The following is a 22,737-nucleotide window of genomic DNA, read 5'->3' on the forward strand; positions in this document are numbered from 1 at the left end:
CATGTATTATGTGATGTTAGTTCCGAGCCCAGGAGAAGTTTTTCTAACCGGATTGAAATCGTGAGATAGTTCGGTTCTCTAGACAGTCTTCACGAGACTCACATGTATTTGCAGAAAATTTTGAATTTCCTCTAAATTAGAAATTCTCGAATCTCTTACTTCTCCCAATATACAATTTCCAAATATCTTAGAAATAGCTAAAAAAGTAGAAATTTCTCGAACAAACCACACTTCTCCATATACGTTGAAAATCCATTATTCACACTGCAACAACCTTCGAACTAAAAATTTATAAATTTACACTAATTTTTAGTTACTACACAAATAAAACATCTTTCTTCGCAGATTTCCATCTAAACTATCAACATTACAATCTCTTTTTACTTTATATTTAATTACGTAATCATGATAAATTAATATGACTCAATATCACACAAAAACATGCATATTATTTTCTTAAAATAAAATGAATTAAGGTGTGAAAAGAAAAGTTTATGTAAATCAAAACACCTTCTTTTAAATTAAAGTGAAAAATGAATTCTCCATTATTTTATAAAAAATAAAAATATACAAATAAAATCATATACGCTCCTATTATTTTGTTTTTTTCCTTTATACACATTCAGTGAGACATTTGAACAAACACTTTGTTAGCAAATTGAGAAATCTCATAAACAACTTACCAATTTAATGGTATGTTGAGTGTATATATATACTTCGATTAGCTGTGTAGAACAGTTTAGCAGTGCGGCGGATGCAAAACCCATAAAAATTTGGGAAAAAAATCGGAAGAAAAAGATGTCTGAAGTGGAGAAATTGTTGTCTATGAATAGGAAAGCTGCAGATCGTTATCTGAAGCGAGAAGTACTTGGTGAAGGTACTTATGGTGTTGTTTACAAGGCTATTGATACGAAGGTAACTTTTTTTTTTTTTTTTTTTTTTGTATATACATTTGTGGGTATTTCATTTGGAGTATTTGGTTGTGTGGGTTTTAGGGTTTATGTTTTAATTTATGATGGTGGTTTGGAATTTGTCGAATTTTGATATTTCATGTTGAATTGTTGATGATTAAGGTTTGTTAATTTATATTTTTTTTTTGGTGAGGGGAATTGAACCATCAGTTAGGCAACCAATTGAGCTGTAAAGATTGATGGTTTGTTAAGTTTTTGAATTGGAAACAAATAGGAAAAGCTGTTTGTGTTAGCTAAATGGATGTTGAATGCTATGGTATCCAAGCATCACATAGCCCATTTGAATTTTGATTTTGTCATGTTGAATGGTTGAAGATTCAGGTTTTGTTAAGTTTTTATTTTATTTTTGAAGGGGAAATGGGGGAGGGGATTATAAGGTGGGGAATCTAACCATCGTCGATAAGGTGAAAGTTTGTGTAGGAAACCAACTAAGCTATTAGATTACCTTAAGTTTTTGAATTGGAAATAAAAAGGAAAAGCTGTTTGTGCTAGCTTGTGGTGTGTGCATTTTTTTTCATTTAGCGACATTTGGTTCCGATAATTATTGGATTTCTATAACGTTATCATTCTCAAAAAAAATTATTGGATTTCTATAATAAATGGGTGCCATGGTATCCAAGCATCACGTAGTCCATTCAAAATTTGGTTTTGTCATGTTGAACGGTTGAAGATTAAGCTGCGTAAGTTTATGAATTGAACTCAGTGAAAATGCTGTTAGTGCTATCTCGTGTGTGTTCATTTGTTTTTCATTTACAGTATTTGGTTTCGATAATTCTAGGATTTGTATGATTAGTGAATGCCATATTATTCAAGCTTCAACATAGTCCATTTGAATTTTGATTTTTTCATATTGAATGGTTGAAGATTCAGCTGTGTAAGTTTATGAATTGAACACAAAGAAAATGGTGATTGTGCGAGCTCGTGGTGTGTCTGCGTTTTTATTTTCCGATATTTGGTTTTGGTAATTCTAGGATTTCTATAACTAATGTTGTGTTTGTTGATATCTATATCCAAGCTTCACATAGCCCGTTTGGACCCCTGTTAAAGAAGTTCCAAGTCCTGTCTCCGTAGGATTGCTGTAGGTTTAAATTTCTGCATAATCATCGTTGATTGACTGTTTTTTTGTTGATGTTCATGAAAACTGGAATGTGTTTCATGTAATTTAAAAGAAAAGGAAGTGTAGAGTGAAGGTATGAAGGCAATTTCATCTGATTTAACACTTGTTTTAAATTAAAGTAAGTGGAAAATGAAATCTCCATTTAAGAAATCCAATACACTCCTATTGCTTTTCCCCCCTTTATACTCTTTCACTGAAACACTTGAACAAACACCTTGTTACCAATTTCACAAATGCCATAAAAACTTAGCAATTTCATTGTATGTCGAATATATGCACAGTCAGCTTTTTTTTTTGAAACAAGTAACATTACTCTATTTATCCATATGCATACTTCAACCATAAGTGTAGTTTCCCTTTTGCGTAGAATAGTTTAGCAGTAAGGTAGATGCAAAACCCATAAAAAATTTCAGAAGACGGAACAATGTCAGAAGTAGAGAAATTACTGGCTGGAAAAGTAGTAGTTAATTACCTGAAACGAGAGGTTCTCTATGATGGTACTGATGGTGTTATGTAAAAGGATATTGGTAGGAAGGTAACTTTGTGTATACACCTGTGGGTTGTTTCTCCATTTCTATTTTGGAGTATTCGGTTTCATGAATTCTGGGGTTTTGATCAATTCATGAAGTGGTTGGGTTGATTCTATGAATTCATGTTTTTTTATTGTTTAATTTTGATTTTGTCATGTCGAATGGTTGAAGATTATAAGGTTTGTGCTAGCTAAGTTTGTGTGTCTCTGTTACTCGATTTCCATATTTGGTTTCAATTATTCTAGGATTTATATTATAAATCAATGCCATGGAATCCTAGCTTCACATAACCCATTTGAATATTGATTTTTTTCATGTTGAATAGCTAAAGATTAATCTGTGTAAGTTCATAATTTAAACACAAAGAAAATGATGTTAGTGTGAGCTCGTGTGTGGGTTCATTTTACATTTGCCATCTTTGATTTCAATAATTATAGGATTCTATAACTAATGTCATGTTTGTTGATTTCTATCTATCTCCACGCTTCACAGAGCCTGTTCGGATCCCTAATAAAGAAGTTCCAAGTACCGTCATCATAAAGGAGGAGGATTCTTGTAGTTTGACTTTCAGCATAATCATAGTTGACTGACTGATTTATTATTGATGTTCACGAATTCTGAAATGTGTATCATTTAATTTTTGTTTTGCAAAGTTGAATGGTAAGTTAGGGCAAGCTTTAGAATTGCACACAAAAAAGGAAATAAAATTATTTGTTAGTGCTAGATCTTGTGCTAAATCTTTGATGTATGCTGGTGATTTTTGAATTCCTTTTGTTTATAATCTTGAAGTTGAGCCTTGGGGTATATGGTAAAATTGTTGTCATGTGACCCAGAGGTCATGAATTCGAGCTTTGAAAACAGTCTCTTGTAGAAATCCAGGGTAAGGGTGCGTACGATAGACCTTTCTTGTTGGGCCCTTCCCCGGACCTTACGCAGCGAACTTAGCATACCGGGTTGCCTTTTTTTGTTATTAATCTCTACAAGGCATAATTTTCTAGGCTATATGGATAAGAGTGAGATATTGAGAACCTCTTAACAGAGTGGTTAATTGCCTTGAAAGACAAACTATTTAGAAGTATTGTAGTGAAATGATCTTGGATAATGCGGAATGGTTATAAAGGACTCATATAATGGGCCTCAACTAGTTATGATTTCGGATCGAGGCATAGTAATTAACTGATTAAACATTTAGTTCCATTTTGTATTGAAATAATGATACATCTGATGTATGCTTTAATTTCATTTTCTGCAGAGTGGCCAGGTTGTTGCTATCAAGAAAATTCGTCTTGGGAAACAGAAGGAAGGGGTGAATTTTACTGCTCTGAGGGAAATCAAATTATTGAAAGAGCTGAAGGATCCCAGCGTTATCGAATTGATTGAGTGCTTCCCACACAAAGGAAACTTGCATCTTGTGTTTGAGTTCATGGAGACAGATCTTGAGGCTGTGATTCGTGATAGGAATATCTTCCTCTCACCTGCGGATATAAAATCTTATATCCAGATGACATTAAAAGGTCTTGCTTTTTGTCACAAGAAATGGGTCTTGCATAGGTATTTCCTTGTATATTCTTGATTTCACTAGATTCCAACTTGTGTTTAGCTTCCTTGAGTATTTGCTGTGTTTTCCTGACAGAGATATGAAACCAAACAATTTACTGATTGGGCCTGATGGGCAGCTTAAGCTTGCTGACTTTGGATTAGCACGTATATTTGGTAGCCCTGACAGAAGATTCACACATCAGGTATGTTGGGATATTCTACTTGAATGATCAAATGTGAAGGTTAACCTTGCAACTCTTGGAGCATGAATGTCAAAAGTTACTGTTCTATCTTGCTATTTATTTCTTATGGAAGTGTAGTTATTAGTTTCTCCCTGTATTCTAATCAAGGGAGGTGGTATCTGTTTTTGAAATTTAGACTTGCTTTAGAGGATGTCGAATATACCAAATGAGGGTTGACTTTTGTTCTTTTATCAAAATGTCTAATTTTTTTAAAAAAAGAACGAAATGTGATCCAAAACTGCGCCCTTTTATATCTGTGATGGTCAAAGTTGACAAAGGTACTCCTATCTTTTTTCTATATAGCCAGTGTTGAACAGTACACAATTTCAAATTCTTATCTTAATAACTGTTGTTCACAGATATTTGTTTGCATTTACTTATTTGGTCTATACATTTCATTCCACTGTGAAAAATACATGCAAATTATTGAATATATGACCTTGTTTTTGGAGAAATAGGAATTGCTGTATTGTGGTATGTGAACACATTTGAGCAGGATGTTGTCAATAGAGTGCAGATATAGCAGTAGAATCCGGTTTCTTTATTCTTTCTTTATTTAAAATTTTATACGGGAGAGTTCATTAGTCAAATTTTCCATTTTCATATAATGCTCTCTCTGTTTCTTTTACTGTTGGAAATAGTCTAAAACATTTACCTTTAATCTGTTGGATACTTTTAGGTTTTTGCCCGGTGGTACAGAGCACCGGAGTTATTGTTTGGTGCAAAGCAGTATGGACCTGGAGTAGATGTTTGGGCCGCTGCATGTATCTTTGCAGAGCTTCTCCTGCGGCGACCATTTCTGCAGGTGAATGTCTATGTCATGATTATACTTCTCACAAGTTATCCTTCTCCTTTGAAGCGATATTGGTCTATTGCTTGTTTTGATTAGTGGGTTTTGCAATGGAAGACATATCATCATGATCTGTCCTGTTATTATTCTTCGAAGAACTTGCCCACTAATTTTCTTTACTTTGTCAATTTTTTTGTGAGTTATGTTGTCTTCCCTTTATGTGTTCTCGTTAAATTTACAAAAGTTTCTGTAGAAGAATAAAAGCTGTGAAGTAATTGTCCTTCCCGTTCTGTTCTAGAAAACTTCATGTGCAGTTGAAAATGGAGCCATAGTGAAAAGCAAGTTACTTATTGAACTAGACTGAACATTTTTGAGCTTCCATTTCCTATGATGGTCCTTTTTTATGATAAGCTCTTCAATAACTATTTGAACACTTGCACTTTATATGCTACATTCACTACTCCTATCTGCATGTTGTTATTTTAGCTAATAATTTGTTCTGAAATCTGTGACTATATTAGGGAAACAGTGATATTGATCAGCTAGGGAAGATTTTTGCGGCTTTTGGGACCCCAAAGCCTTCACAGTGGCATGATATGGTCTACTTGCCGGATTATGTTGAGTACCAATATGTCCCTGGACAGCCATTCAAAACACTGTTTCCAACGGCTACTGATGATTGCCTGGATCTTCTGTCGAAGATGTTTACTTACGATCCAAAAGCTAGGATCTCAGCGCAGCAAGCATTGGAGCATCGGTATGTTTATTCTTCATCTTGTTTAGTTTGCACACTTGCGGTTGATGTGGGTTCTGAACTTTTCCGTCCTTTAGGTACTTCTCATCAGGACCGCCACCTACGGAACCAGCTCTGCTTCCACGACCTCCCCCTAAGCGAGAGCCTGGAAATCCTAAGGTGTCAGATCTCAATCCACATGATGGTCCTGTGGTATTGTCTCCACCAAGAAAGTCAAGAAGAGTAATGCCTCATCGCGAAGGATTCGAGGCAAATATGCATCCAGAAAAGATGGATGACCATGAAAATGAGATCCAACAGGCTGCTGGTGAGAGGAGTGAACAAGTACCCATGTCACTGGATTTCTCAGTCTTTGGAATGAAACCACCTACTAGACCGACCATTAACAGGTATTAGCTGATACACCTTGCAATAGCTTCTACTAACCATGGCTACATGTCTTGTTCTTGATTGGTAATATGCCACTTGTTGTTATTCTATTGCCTTTGAACTCACACACTGGTTGTGCTCAAAGTAATCAAACTTTATTGACTCTCCCTTATCAACTGGAGCAACGTACTAGAATAGTTGATTAACAAAATCAGTGTTTTTGTCTATTTTACTGTTGAGTTCATTCTAACTAGGAACTATTGCAATTTCTCCCAGCTTTTCTATTAAGATTTCGAACTTTTTACTTCAAATTGCCTTCTTTTGTTCTTTAGTGCGTCGCGAAATGTTAATTCATTAGACAGAAGGGCAACAGAAGCAGTATTGTTTTGAAGATGGCACATGCACATCTTGGTTTTTAGTTTGTATACATTGAACGGTATTGCTCACAAAAAATGGGACTTGTGTTCTTTGAAACCACATGTGTAGACGATAACAGGAAAAAATGAGGGGAGGGATGTCTCCATTTAGTGGTCAAGTTACTGTAGATCCAAAGGTATAAGCTTTTTTCCATAAAAATGGAGAAGTAAAACAGATGTTATTTTGGTGGATTATTTTCTAAAGGAAATATCTGGTGTGTGCTCCCATTACTAAGATGATTGCTCTTGAGATTCTATGCCAGGCAACAAGTATATATGAATGCTAATACTGATACTACCAACAAATATGAAGATTTTGATATGCATGAAGTTACTATTAGTCATTTTATATGAACCTTTTACTACTCTGATGTGCCATCATTGTAAATCTCCTCGACATTTTTTCACCTGCAGCGCTGACAGAACGCATTTGAAGAGGAAATTAGATCTGGAATTCCAACCCGAAGAGGAATAACATATCTTTCTGATTATTTTTTTTCATCTGGATGAAGGCTGCTATATAGTTTAAGGTGTGTGGTAAATATAACACCTGTATATTTTCATTCCTTCAGAATTTGTTTGCTCTTATATCTCGCTTAATCTAAACTCGAGGTGTTTGCCAATTTACCAGGCCATAATTTTGGTGAACAAGGAGAAGAGTCTTTATTTCAGGTATACTGGTGGTACATTATTGCATCGAATGTGCCCTCCTTTACTTTGATAGTGCGATGATTGCCAATATAACGATTGATCTTGGAGAAGTACGTTGAACCATGGCAATAAAGTTTACCTAGTTCATTCTTTATCGTCGAGAGGATGTAATTGTAATGCGGGTATACCCAGTCTAGCATTCATATAAACTCAATTTTTTTTATATGCTTTTTGTAGAGAGACATAATTGATTTTCGTCTGTTCGAGTTTATATCAAACTTGAGTTTGTAAGACAATGCATTGCTTTTGGAATTGCTAGTTTTAATTTGGTGGATATTGTCTATGTAGAGAAATCTTGAATTTTTACATTGCATTTTGATCACATTTTGGTAGTTATATATGAAAGTGAAGTTTTTTAATCACCTTCGTTGTATTTACAACGAAAATACCCCGTGTAATTCTACAAGTGAGGCTACACCAGGGTAGAGGATATGCAGATCTTACTTCTATCTCGTAGAAATAGAAAGAAAGTTTTCAATAGACTAAATTATCTTTTTTACATATTATCACTGGTCTAATATAATATGCTGTTTGTTTGTGTTTGTGTTTGTATTTGTATTAGTTTAACTGGAAATGGAATTTAAGAAATAATACTAGGATTATTATATAGTGGAAAATTGTTTTCTCAAATTGCAAAATCATATCCAATAATCTTTGTTTGGTCAAAGTGATCAAGTTTGTGAAAATTTAAAAGAGAGAAAATAACGTTTTTCCTTGTATATTTAACAAACTTATTTTGAATATAGTATGACATTTTCATTTTCAAACAACAATTATAAAATTATTCAAATGGTGACGAAGTATATCAACAAGAGTTCCACAAAATTTAAAAGTTGAAGAAAAATGTTCGAAACATTGAAAAGTTGAAGAGAAGTGCTTCAAATTTCAATCTTTAAAGGTTTTCAAAACAATTAATAATATTGATACACTTTCCTCGACCAATGCTATTCCACAAGTGAAGTATGTAGACCCTCGAATCTCAAGCAAGAAAAATCATTTTTGAAAAAAAAACATTTTGAAAGAAATATAAGAAATTATTTTTTAAGAAAATCATTCGAAGGAAATGCGAGAGTAAAAAGCTACCAAAAAGAACAGGTAAGGATACAAAACATAACCAAATTGTCTAAAACAACAATCTTTCATTTAAAACTAATCATATGTGCTACTAAGATCAAAACTGATTCAGTCTAAACAGCACATTGCACTTCAAACAAACATTTTTTTTTTAAAAAAAGAAGAGAACTTTGAATCCTTGTATGTAACCTGTTTAAACTATGAAAATGCAACTATTTGCCAATAGTCTAGATAGATATCTTTACATAGCAAGATAATAATCACTTGAGTCTACTAAGTAAATATTTGCTCCTGCTCCACCATCTCACTTGATGTTCAACCAGATGAGACCTTCAATACCAAATCACCACTAGTATTATCAAAAACTTACCATCAACAGCACTCAATTAGTCTATCAAAATTGTCACAGCAAAGTTGTAAGAACAGCCTGCTGTGATCAAGAAGCTTCAAAGCTATATATGTCACTGCAGATCAGTGCAGACCTTATTCTCGCTGCATGTCAGTAAACACTTGGAGGAAGGTACATAAACTGCAGCGTCACCAAAATTGCCGCCAACACGACCAACCTCTTTTTCATCATCATCGCTGTCGAGGTCTTTTGGAGTAACCCTGTTTTGATAGGTTCGGCGCCTGATAAGGAATACATTGAAGTAATAGCTAACCAGCATATTCCTAGTCTTGGATGGGAATAGTTCCTTAAAGTTGCTCCACACATTGTTTTTTTGTGAAAGACTTGGCTTTATGCAAACTTTGAACTTTTCTTGATCCTCATCTGTCCATGAGAGCGAAACTTCCTCCCCCATTTTGTTAAACCTCCACAGGGTAAACAGAGGACCAAGCTCACGCGACAATTTATACCTCTGGTCTGCAATATGAAACCTGTTGCATTCAGCAGATCCCGGTAATAGACAATCACATGAACTTTGTCTTCCCTTTCCAACAGGATCTAACACAACCAAAGGGTTTGTTTTTTCCACTTCTGGAGGCCACATTCGTCTGCCCAACCACTTGGCATCGCTCTCAGAAATCACACCAGTCCATTCAGGGACTTCAGCAGTGCGAGGTTGGCCGCCAGGATCCACTTTAGGTGCTTTTTGTCTTGGGAGTTCATAGGCAGCTTTAGGTTTTTCTGTTACTGATACCTCAACACTAACAAGATCTGACGCAATATCATCTTCTTTCTTCTGATGAGTTTCAACTTTGTTTCGAGAGATTGGACACAAGCTGCAACCTCGACACAGAGTGTGCTTTTGCAAATTAGGGATCCTTTTGCTGCATCTTAGGTTCTCTGCAGGTTGATTGTTAAGTTTTTCTTCTTCATACATGGACGGCTGCATCCTCTGCTTCTTCTGTTGGTTACATCATGACAAAATGGACAACAAATAACTCTCAATAATTGTTTCTTGATAAGTCATACAAAGACACATTATACAAGATCAAATTTTTGACAAGCAGGAAAAGACGTGTGACAAAACAAATCACACAGTTTGATTCACATAAATATTTAGGTGGTAAATGTATCACCAGTAGCAGAAGTTTAAGTTTGCTATAGTGGAGAGCCTTCTACTGTACGTCTTAGAAGATAGAATTCAAGCATAAAAGAGTCAGGAAAATTAGCAAATAGTGGAACAACGTCTCAACAAGGCAATGATATGTGACTATCATTGACAAAATGGACCTAAGGTTTAACTCAGTCCCAAAAACTAGATGACCATTGGATGAGTTGGGCTCTAATACTAATGTTCAAGAATGAAGCAGGGCCGACTCAACCTCAAAAATTAGTTTATGAGGTGAGGATGACACAAGATCGTATAAGTAAAAAACAACACATTCTTCAATCAATGTGGGATGCCTAACATCTATAATGCATATCCTGCTCTTATATTATAGATTTATCTGGAAAAAGTACTGTTTTGTTTATAAAAACTTCAGTATTAGCTCTAAAACTGTAGCAAGAAAATTTGTGGGTGGGGTGGGGTGGGGGGGTTCACTATAACGATTAAATACACAAGCACACAAATATATGTGTACAAGGGATCATTGACAAGAGAACGTCTGTAATCACGGATGGCTAACTCAAGTCAGATGAGTGTTATGAATGAACTGTTGGTCCTATATTACACAATCTACACATGTCAAACAAGAGGACGATAAACTGAAAGTGTTCCCCAAAACAGTAATTATTTTCCTGAATTATATGTATCCGCAGGATTAATTTGAAAAAAGCGAATTGAATGGATTTAAAACAATGTTACAACATGGATTAGGATTAAAAAGTTCTCCATTTTTCATCCACTACATAAAATTTAAATTTAATCACTTGAAATTAAATTGCAACTACTTGATTAAAGAAAGATGAAAATAAAGAATTTGATTCAAAAAGTCAATTTTTTGATTCAACATGTCGAAACGTAAGCTAAATAATCTGTCAAAAAGCACCTTCCAACCCAAATAACAAAAGAAACAAATCAAGAAAAGGAAGGAATAACTATTTTTTTAAAGAAATGGAGAGAGAGAACCAGGAAAAGGGAGGGGTAAATTCTAAAGAAGGGAGTATGCCGAGTTAAATGTCATTTTCAGTAAATTTATCATGAGAAATGATGAAGTGATGAAACCTTTACCCTTTTGGCCTAAATTGCTCCGACTCTTCACTTTTGATGATGGGTGTGAGATCCGTACCTGATCTGGTCTACCGATTTTTGATACTTCGACAAAAATAGATGGGAAGAGTCTGGACAGGTTTATTGGTTTTTATAGTAAAAAACAAAAGCTAAGGTGAAATTCCAACGGTCACTCTTTATCCTTTTTCTCCTTCTAGCATTGTCCACTTAATCTATTTTCGGAAATTAAGTTATTTTAGTCAAAACTAAGGTGAAATTCCACGGTCACTCTTTATCTTTTTTCTCCTTCTAGCATTCACCACTTAATCTATTTTCGGGAATTAAACTATTTTAGTCAAAGCTAAGGTGAAATTTCACGGTCACTCTTCATCCTTTTTCTCCTTCTAGCATTCACCACTTAATCTATTTTCGGAAATTAAATTATTTTAGTCAAAGCTAAGTAGGTGAAATTCCACGGTCACTCTTTATCCTTTTTCTCCTTCTAGCATTCACCGCTTGATCTATTTTCGGAAATTAAATTATTTTAGTCAAAGCTAAGGTGAAATTCCACGGTCGCTCTCTATCCTGTTTCTCCTTCTAGCATTCACATCTTAATCTATTTTCAGAAATTAAATTATTTTAGCCAAAGCTTACTCTGTCACTTTTATCCTTTTTCTCCTTCTAGCATTCACCGCTTAATCTATTTTCGGAAATTAAATTATTTTAGCCAAAGCTAAGGTGAAATTCCAGAGTCACTCTTTATCCTTTTTCTCCTTCTAGCATTCACCGCTTAATCTATTTTCGGAAATTAAATTATTTTAGCCAAAGCTTGGGTGAAATTCCTGTTACTCTTTATCCTTTTTCTCCTTTCTAGCATTCACCGCTTAATCTATTTTCGGAAATTAAATTATTTTAGCCAAAGCTAAGGTGAAATTCCACGGTCACTCTTTATCCTTTTTCTCCTTCTAGCATTCACCGCTTAATCTATTTTCAGAAATTAAATTATTTGAGCCAAAGCTTAGGTGAAATTCCACGGTCACTCTTTATCCTTTTCCTCCTCCTAGCATTCACTGTTTAATCTATTTTCGGAAATCAAATTATTTTAGCCAAAGCTTAGGTGAAATTTCCATGTCACTCTTTATCCTTTCTCCTTCTAGCATTCTCCTTCTACTTTTAGAAATTGAATTATTTTAGCCAAAGCTAACGTGAATTTTCTGTTACTCTTTATCGTTTATCTCCTTCTAGCATTCTCCTCTTAATCTATTTTTAGAAATTAAATTATTTTAGCCCAACTCCCGCACTCGTATCCATACATACCTTCGTATCCCCGAATCATGAAGGATCAAACCTCCCGAACCACACCCGTAACGAACACCGCCCACCCGACTCCGAGCAACTTAAATAATTTGTGATAAGTGAATGGTTATAGCAAGGGTGCAACGCCTATCTAGTCTTGAATAGCATATGTTTAATGTATCACCAATTCAAGGAAGTAGTCAACTACAAGGAAATTGAGCCATAAATGTGATTCTCATTTAGTTACTTCAAAGAAAATAATATAAAGAAATTATATTGAACGGTCCCGAGCATGTAAGAAGCGATTATCCAGTGCTACAAGAAATCATTGAAGATAAAGCAATAGTGGAAAAACACATCCGTCAAATTACTCCAATTAGATTAAAAAAAGATGAAGCAAATAAATACCTGAGTTTTAGCTTCCCCTGCATCTGTGTCAATATGACTTTTCTTCAGCAGTACTTCCCTAATCGCCAAGGCCTGGAACCAGAAGTCCTTGCCTGTATGACCTTTCCAGTTCAAAGACTTAAGAACTGGACCAATTTCAGGATCATTAGAATGTTTTGCTGCATGTTTAAGCCAATTTAACATTTCAGAGTAGCATGGAGATCCTCTTTTTCTCTTATGAGAAGCAGTTACGTCCTCAATGACACTCTTGCCCACCGCCACAGTAGTATCAGAACCATTCAGAACAGAAACTTTCTCTTCGTCATTGTTCTCTTTTTCTCCCGTGCCAATCATCTGGGCAAATTTTTCTTCATCATCATACTGCCTATTTGATTTGGCAGGTGCTCGACGAAGGATTTTCTCAACAATCCCCTCGGTAGATACCAAAAAGACGGTGTCATTGGCAATCTTAGAAAAGGATCTTTCACCACCATTGTTACGGTTATGCTTCCTGTGTTCAGCATTGCAACTTCTGTGCTTACTGTCGCTAACACTTTCAGCAGTAAACATTTCATAATCAACCTGACTATTGACGTTACAAATAAGCTCATCCTTGCAATCATTTTCCGAACGAAACAAATTACCAAACATGGTCTCCAACTCCTTCAACAACGAATCAAGTTTCCCAATGACACCAACCTCTCCTTCCACCAAGTTCCCATCTTTAAGTATTGCTTTTAGCCAATGATCAAACTCTCTCAGATACTTTGCATACACCAACTTCAAAGACGCAACAGCCCCAGTATCCGGCCCACAACGCTCTGCAACACAACCCCACAAGTTCTTGTACGAAACCAGATCATAACCACCTAGTTTCCTCACAATCCAGAAGAGTTTAAACAAATCTATAGGCTTCCCACTACCACTCAAAACTGGAAAGCTCCGTACACTTTTTTTCTCAGGTTTCTGACTGAGAAAAACCGCAAAAACATCATCAAACATCCTCCTAAACCTACTCTTACCCCCATTTATAGCAGAATCACTCCCCTTATTTTCTTTAAAAATCAGAGAGCCATCATCTAGTCTTAACCATTCGTCCATCAAACCCCAACAGGCTGTACCTTACCTGAGGGTTTTCAACAACAATCAATACAATTAATCAATACATAACTAAATACATAAGACCCCCCCCCCCCCCACAAAAAAAAAGGAGGTATTATAAAAGCTCTAAAAACACAAAATATACAATCTTAACCAAAGTTCCATTAACACAAAAAGATTACAACTTTTTTCTGGGGTTTTCAAGAACAACATACATTAATCATAAAATCACTAATTCCACAGATATATACACATAAAAACTGAAAAAGGGGTTCTTTTTATTGAAATTATTTTACCTCTACAATTGATGCTCTATAAAATTCCATCAAGCCCACCACCACCTTAGCATTTTCTAATGTTCCTTTTCCTTTCTTGAACCATTCATCAATGGTGAAAAATGATGAAAATTCAAGAACCCCACACACTCTTAGATTACTATAGACACCAATCAATCACCTGGTTTTTTGACAGCTCAAGAAAATGGAGTTGACAGGTGTTTTTTAAGGGGTATTTGATGTTTTGAGGTTTTTGCGAATTTGCACAAAACATTCATGGAGAAACAAATTAAACTAAGAAACAAAAAGCATATAATAAAGAAATAGTACTTGATAATCTAAATAACAATGAACCCTAAAAAAAAATTATTTTTCAAAAAATATTATAGAAAATAATAGAAGAATTTATACAATGAAAAAAAATATTGTTTGGTCCATCCTCTTGTGTCTAAACTACATCATGAGATATGAATATGATTATCACCGTTGGATTAATCAATTTGGAAAATAGTGTTTTATCGGGATTGTAATAATAATCTCGTTATAATATTGTGAGTATTCGATAATATCGACAAAATTTTAGACCTGTTATTATTTACTCACCTTTTCCCTTAAATTTGTAGGGTTTGGGGGAGGTCGATAAGGAATGAAATCTGATCTCTCACGATAAGTACTGAGAGACGGAGAATAGTCCACCAACTGAACGACTATTATAGACTATTATTCTTATTTGCTAGTTTATATTGAATATGGGAACATAATTCTAGGAATAGTATAATCACTTTAAATAATTTTGTAACCTATCCTGAAATAGATTAGAAGAGGAATTTTCAACCTTGTAATTCTCGTCTTATTATTTTGAGTTTTAATATTTTACTATTTTAGACTATAATCGACATAGCTATTTTTTTATAACTCTCTTTTTTTCTAATTTTTTTAGGGTTTAGAGAAGGCCGAGAAATTGAATCTGATCTCTCACGACAAGTGAAGACCGAGAGTGCTCAACCAATTAAACAATCATTATACTCTATTATTTGCTATTTCCTATTGAATGAAAGAGAATAATTCTAAAATTATTATTATTATCACCGAATAATTTTTGTAATCTATCTCTCAAAAAACTAGAAGTACAATGTTAAACCTTATAATTCTAATCTTATTATTTTTGTTCTAATTTTTTAGGGTTAGAAGAAATCGAAGGGGGATAAGATAAAGTAATTACTAAGTAGATAAAATAATACTATAAATTACTTTATTTAATAACATATATTTGAAAAGATAAATAAATTAATTATTACCATATCTTTTTCTCTTTTTTTCTGTTTTTCCCCCCTTTTCGTCTCCCATATCCTAGGGTAGTCTTTTATAGTTTTTTTTTTCTTCTTCTTTGAAAAGAAAGAAAAACATCATTCAAATCTATCTTTAAATTTTAAAGAATCTATCCTCTAATATATTAGTTTTGAATCAATTCTTATCATATAAGATTAATTTTATCTGTATTCATCTAAAATATTAAATCACTTTTAAAGATTTCTTAAAAAAATTTTAAATGATCATTCAAAATCTGAACACATAGAATCATTTTGAATCTATCGTCAAACAAATGTACGATCATTTTTAACTACCCCTCGATCATATAAAATCATTTTTAAAGAGAATCAGTAACTCAAAACATCATTCAAAATCTATTATCGAACACATAAAATTATTCTTAGTTAACCCTCGAAAACATAGAATCATTTTGAATCTACGTATCCTCGAAAACATAGGATCATTTTGATCTATCCCTCGAACAGAATTGTTTTATCAATCACAAACTAATTCTAATGTATATATATAAAAAGAATCAAGAGAAAGACAAAAACATAAAGCAAAAAAAAACAAAAAACATTTCTATCTATACAAAATTGTTTTATCGAAATTAATTAGTAGTACCTTTTTTCAAGTGTTGTTTGATAAAAGTCCTTCAAGCCGACAGCCACTGTTTTATTTTTTAAAAGAAAATCTTTGGTTAAAAAAATGAGGAAAAAATAGGTTTTTTATGCTTATAAAAGGGTTTTTTTCATGTCTGAGTTTTTGTGAATTTAGATCAAATGCAAATGAAGAAAAAAAAATTAAAGTAAAATAAAAGGAATTAATTTTAGAAAAAATACATTCCTCCATACCTTAAATTGTGAGAACTAAAATAAAAAAATTATCAAAAAACATACTAAAGGAAAAAAGATAACATCTAATCCATAATTAACGACTTAAAAGGAAATATTATATTGTGATTTAGTATAAAATTAGGACAATCTAAACAAAAATTTTATGTTTTCATAAGATCTAATAGCTAAAGTTTATCAAACAATTTACGAAAAGGGAAAAAAGATCATTTTAAAAACAATCAAAAAAAACTTTAAAAAATCATTCTGAATCTACCCTCGAACATATAAGATCATTTTCAATCTACTCTCGAACATATAAAATTATTTTTGAATCTATCTCTCGAACACATAAAATCATTTTATCAATCACAAATAAAATTTTTAAAAATGACTACTCTAATGCACGTAAAAAGAACCAAGAGAAAAACAATTATATTGTATTAACTATTACTGATAAAATTTTAGAATTATTGCATGAGGGAGACTAACCCTAAAACTATGAATTCTAGAATAATTACAATTTCGTAATAATTTTATCATCTAATTTTGAAAAGATTAAAATAGAATAGTGTTGAAATAAATTTGAGTATTCAATTTTTTTTTAATTGCGTTGAAATAAAATTGACGTAGTAATTACTAAGTAGATGAAATACTATAGTACTATAAATTACTTTATTTAAAAACATTAATTTTAAAAGATAAAATAAATAAATAATTATCCCGTATTTTTTTTCTTTTTTTCCCCTTTTATCGTCACCTTTATCCTAGGGTAGATTTTTCTAGTTTTTTTTTTCTTGGTGTTAGTAAAATGCAAAATCAGAACAACAAAAACATATTCTCCATATACATAATAAATCATAATAATGACTTAAAAGGTTATAAAAGGAAGTTATGTTGTGATTTGATATAAACTAGAATAATTTTCAACAAAAAATTATTGTTTTTATGAGATCTAATAGTTAGAGTTTATTAAATAATTGACGAAAAGGGGAAAAAACTCTTGTTAAAGAGAATCAAAATCACTTGACGTGATTTTAAAAGATCATTCAGAATCTACCCTAAAACACTTAGGATCATTCTGGATCTATCACCGAACACATAGATCCTGATTTTTAATCTACCCCTCAAACTCATAGGATTATTCTGAATCTATCATCGAACACACAGATCGTGATTTTTAATCTATCCCCCAAACACATACGATTGTTTTGAATTTATGCTAGAATATATAAATCGTGATTTTTAGTCTAACCCTAGAACACATCGGATCGTTTTGAATCTATCCTCGATCGAACATAGGACCATTTTGATCTACCCCTCAAAAACATCCGATCATTTTGTATCCACCCCTCGAACGCATCAGATCATTTTAATCCACCCCTCAAACACATAAAATCATTTTAACAATCAGAAATTAAATTAAACAAAATGAACAATTCCAATGTACATCAAAAGAACCAAGAGATAAACAAAAATGTAAAGGAAATTAACCAAAAAACATTTCAATTTATACAAAGATGTTTTATTGAAATTGATTAGTACCTTTTTCAAGTGTTGTTTGATAAAAGTCTCAAGCCCACCGCCACCTTTTTTTTTCTTTTCTTTTTTGGTTGTAAAATGAAGAAAAAAAATAGGTCTTTTGGTTTATATAGGGTTTTTGTTGTCTGAAATTTAATGAATTTAGACAAAATACAGATATAGAAAAAAAGTTAAAGTAAAATAAAAAAGATTTTGCAGTAAACATTTTTCTCGTTTTAGTTTATTTGTGTTGTTATGACTTGACGCGAAACTTTTAAAAAATAAAAGACTGTAAAATCTCATGACTTTTGATTTAAGACACGCATATCGTGTGACCTTAGATACGTAAAGTGAAAAAATAGAATTCAAAAATTATTTAAAAAATGTATATATCTTTTTGTAACGGACAAAAGAAAAAAAATAGGACAAATGAATCAAACAATAATAAGTAATAGTCAAATTATCTCAAATATAATGAATACTAAGATCTAAATTTAGTAGAAAATAGTAGTAGAAGAATATAAAGTATATAATGAGAATGCTGTAAAAAAAAATTAGTTACCCTTGGATTAATCAGTTTTGAAAATAATATACCGTTGGATTAGTATTCTTATGTTAATATAAAATTTGAGATTATATTTTTTTCGTATTTGATCATAATATTACGTAGTTCATAATATTGATAAAATTAATAATACTAGGTATAATCTCTATATAGTTTTGTAATTTATTTTGATAAAACTTAAAGAAGAGAGTTAAACCTTGTCAAATCTCATAACTCTCATTAAATTTTGAAACTCTTGTTAAAAATTGGATTAGTGGAAACATCAACAATAATATCATACATCGTATTGATACGGTGTGGTGAAATAAAGGCTTGCTTTTTAAGTTTTGTGTGATAGAAAATGATCAACAAAATTTAAAGGTAAGTTTTATAGAGTGGTCGTCACATCGTTATCGCTGTATGGAGCAGTGTTGCACAGAGACGTATTCAGAATTTTGAGATAATGAATCCACTGTTATATAAAGGTTGATCTATGATATAAATTTGATTTATTCGACATTTAGGTTTTTACTACTGAAAGCGTTAAAATATTAATATTATAGGTTTAAAATTATTTTTTATATATCAATTACCACTTAGAGAAGTGTTATCTAATCTTAGAAAGAAAAATAAAGCAAGATAAGTATAAAATTTAACTTTCTAACCTCGTGGAGAGAGGTGCACCCAGTCATAATCGCATTATCTGATACTTGAAGTGTGGATTCACGCATCTATATTTCAATATTTTTAAAAATTATAACACTACTATATATGATCTCGGGAGGGGACCATGCATTCACGTGAACCCCCTTAGATACATCTTTTGGTGTTGCACAATTAAGAACTCTCATATTTAGAAGATGCAAGTTGCGCAAATGAGGATGGAGAGATGAATGTGTAAGCATATTAGGAGAGATACAATTGGGGATTCGATTATCCGGGACAAGGTAGAGTGACCTCTGTGGTGGATAATATGAGAGCGGCGCGATTGTAATGATTTGGATATGTGAAGTGGAGATGCGCAGACGCCTCTGTGAAGAGGAGCGACAGGCTGGTGTGGTAGGCAGGATAAGAGGTAAAGGTGGGCCGAAAAGGTATCGAGAAAAGGTGATGAGAAAAACACAGTCCAACTTAAAATTACTGAGGGCATGATCTTAGACAGAAGACTGTGAAAGTTACATATTATGGCAGAAGGTTAGTAGGTAATGTCGTGTTATCTTACTTTCAAGGTCGGTTCAGTCTTGTTGGTTCTAGCTTTCTTATATCTATCTTCATCTGTTTATTATGTTTCAGCTACTGCATTACGATGTTGGTGTTCATATTATTTTCATGTAGGCTTTGCACTATAACTAGTAGTTGTTATCTTCTCGTTGTTTTTTTTTTATACCTAAAGTTGTTTCTCTTGAGCCGATGGTCTATTGAGAACAACCTCTCTACGTACACACGATAGTAATAAGGCCTCCATATATTCTACATTTTCCAAACTTTACTTGTGATTTTGTTGATTATGTTATTGTTGGTATACGGTGCTTTCTCCAATCTTTTTAAATTTAAGTCATCGACGATACCTTAAAATTGTTCACATAATATAATTTGATACTTCTATCCAACCTTATAGATATTATTTACTTAATCTACTCATACATGTACATAGTAAATAATTTTTAAATTATATAATCAATAAAAAATATGAAAGGTAAAAAAGAAACTCACGCTAACATTACAAAATAACTAATTAAAGGAGGACATGTGACATATAATTTAGAGTTTATTATCTATTTGATATGAATTAAACTGTTTTATTTTCGACAAACTTAATAGACTATGACAAATAGATTAAAAATATATAGAGAAGTGTTTTATTTTCGACAAACTTAATAGACTATGACAAATAGATTAAAAATATATAGAGAAGTCCAATTTAATATTAATTTAACGAAAAAGGGCCAAAATTACCCTTGAACTATAGGAAAAGATTTAAAAATATCTTTCATCTATGTTTTGGTCTAAAAATAGTCTTACATTCACTTTTTTGTCTCACTTATACCCTTTCATTAACTTTTTAACTAACTTATATCTTTATAACTAACAACTAAAGTTTTTTTTCTTTAAAAAAAGAAAGAATATTTATTATTTTTCATTTTCTTATTAGATAAAATAAAAATCTCAACTCTATTAATTAATTATTTCGCCATAATTTATTTAAATAAAATATATATATATACACCTCTTCAAGATCCCATTTTTTTCTTAAAAAAATAGTAGTTTTTGTGTTTTCTCTATTATTTATTCTTTTGAAAAAGTTTGTTTAAAAAAAATTAATATATTATAATAAATAGTATTAATAGGGCCACAATTCTATCTTCCTTTTTAAAAATAAATAAATAGAAAAGTTTTAAACTTAATTCTTTTTTGGCTAATCTATGATAACTATTTTTTAAAGAAAAAGTTTCACAAATAATTTTACTTAAAAGATAAACTCATTAAAAAATGAAAGAAAAAAAAAGTAGATGAATGGTCGTAGCCGTAGGAAAAATTTAAGTTGGAAAATTGGAGAAAATGTGTATAATGTATTTGTTGATAAGATAATATATTATTATGAGTATGACATAATTTTTGTTAATAAAATATTAATCATCAATATCATGTTTAGAATCTTAATTTAATTAATTAAATATTAGACGTTAATTTATTTTTTTTGTCATGAATCTTCAATCCAAGTAAAGACAAATTGTAGTTACTATTGAAAAATATTTCTATATATATATATATATATATATATATTGTATAATGATTAGATAAATCATGTGTATAACTAGTGTGTATGTTAGAAATTTAATTGTGCTGGGACAGAACCAATCAAATAGAGAAGAAAAATTAATTTCTCAGATTTAATTCTACAGGGAACTATATCAAAATATAATTAATATCACGTATTTAGTACTCTAAATAGGGAGAGTGGGTATTTACAATTTTTTTAAGTTTGATTTGATGATCGATAATAGAAATAGACATTAATTACGAAACTTTCAAAGTTCATCCGATAAATTAAGGGAAATTTTCACATATAACCACTTAAAAATAATTAATTACTCTCAATAGATATAGTTTGATAATTACAAATTGTAGCTACATGTTATTTGGAGGAGAGAAGCGGAGAGACGGGAAGAGAGAGGAGAGAGGAGAGAGAGAGGGAGAAAAGAGTGGGAGAAAGGTGAATTGTATGTGTATGTTGGTTAGATAATTGTATATTATACATATGCAATTGTATATATGGCAAGAGAGATTGGGAGAGGGAAGAGAGAGGCGAGCGAGACTGGGAGAGAAAGGAGAGAGGCGAGCGAGATCGGCAGAGGGAGGAGAGAGGTGAGCGAGAGAGGGCAGAGTGGGAGAGAGGTGAATTGTATATGTGTACAATTGTATATTACTGTATATTTTACATATACATTTGTATAAATGACAGCGAGATTGGGAGAGGGAGGAGATAGGCGAGCGAGAGAGGGCAGAGAGAGGTGAATTGTATATGTATATAGGCTAAAAAATTGTATATTATACATACTTATTAGTATATCCTGGCGAATTATACATATACAAACATGACTAATTATACAAACTCGAAGTCAACCCACGTAATTAATGTATAATGTTAGTCGCAAGTGATAATTATAGCAAATTATAGCTATGATGAGTAATTAAATAATATAAGTTTGCTTATCCGTGTAATATTCCCATAAATTATTGAACCTCGATACAATAATGTAGAAGTTATATGTTCGAAAGAAAATATATATTGATAAGATATGCTTTAAATTTATCCTAACATTTGACTTATGAATTTTAGAAAAATCATGTAACTCAAGCTTTTAATATTAAATTTATCTGTATACGTCATTCAAGACATTTAAATCACTCGTTAATATTACCAATATAAATGACAAACAATTCCTTAGGATTGAAAGTTAGATATCCAATTCAATATTATAAATTCGACAATCGATAATTGATCGCACATACCAAATGTTGGAACATCAAAATTCAATCAACTTCGATAATTAAACTTCAGTACAAAAAATCTCAATTTAATTTTCGATGAGTTCCCTATTTTGATAATTAATTTACTATTCTTTAATGGCAAATCACTCGACAAGTCACATGTTGGAGTCATCATTAGATTTTTGTCAAATTCATTTTTCATTATAGTTATGAATGACTAGTAATGTCACCATGATTATAGTATTTGTAGCAATAATATTCCATTTCATTTTACTTTTTGCATTTCAGTCTCTCCATAAAAATTTCAATACAAAAAATAATACTTTGTAAAGCTTCGATTCTCCTATAACTGTAGATATTTCA

At 32.1% G+C, this 22,737-nt stretch overlaps 2 protein-coding genes across 4 annotated transcripts; one reads left to right on the top strand and one right to left on the bottom strand.

Moving 5' to 3' along the window:
• The first annotated feature begins 268 nt into the window (after nt 1-268).
• LOC101253215 (cyclin-dependent kinase D-3) lies at nt 269-7,745 on the top strand. The gene is made up of 8 exons (XM_004245540.5): nt 269-915; nt 3,871-4,169; nt 4,252-4,360; nt 5,079-5,204; nt 5,711-5,946; nt 6,021-6,332; nt 7,143-7,258; nt 7,360-7,745. Exons 1-7 carry the CDS (start codon nt 799-801, stop codon nt 7,201-7,203), a joined length of 1,260 nt encoding a protein of 419 aa, XP_004245588.1. The 5' UTR covers nt 269-798; the 3' UTR covers nt 7,204-7,258; nt 7,360-7,745.
• An 813-nt stretch (nt 7,746-8,558) lies between these two features.
• On the bottom strand, nt 8,559-17,885 carry LOC101252909 (AT-rich interactive domain-containing protein 2). 3 transcript variants are annotated; one of them, XM_069288639.1, is made up of 3 exons: nt 17,862-17,885; nt 12,818-13,922; nt 8,559-9,862 (listed from the first exon to the last, which is right to left on the bottom strand). In XM_069288639.1, the coding sequence occupies exons 2-3, from the start codon at nt 13,895-13,897 to the stop codon at nt 8,975-8,977; spliced, it is 1,968 nt and encodes a 655-aa protein (XP_069144740.1). In that variant the 5' UTR covers nt 13,898-13,922; nt 17,862-17,885; the 3' UTR covers nt 8,559-8,974. The 3 variants fall into 3 exon arrangements, with proteins under 3 accessions (XP_069144740.1, XP_069144739.1, XP_004245587.1); XM_069288638.1 differs by lacking the exon at nt 17,862-17,885 and adding an exon at nt 14,776-14,902; XM_004245539.5 differs by lacking the exon at nt 17,862-17,885 and adding an exon at nt 14,194-14,881.
• Nucleotides 17,886-22,737: the final 4,852 nt, after the last annotated feature.

Source organism: Solanum lycopersicum, chromosome 8, assembly GCF_036512215.1.
Source record: "Solanum lycopersicum chromosome 8, SLM_r2.1".
Classification (NCBI taxonomy): domain Eukaryota; kingdom Viridiplantae; phylum Streptophyta; class Magnoliopsida; order Solanales; family Solanaceae; genus Solanum; species Solanum lycopersicum.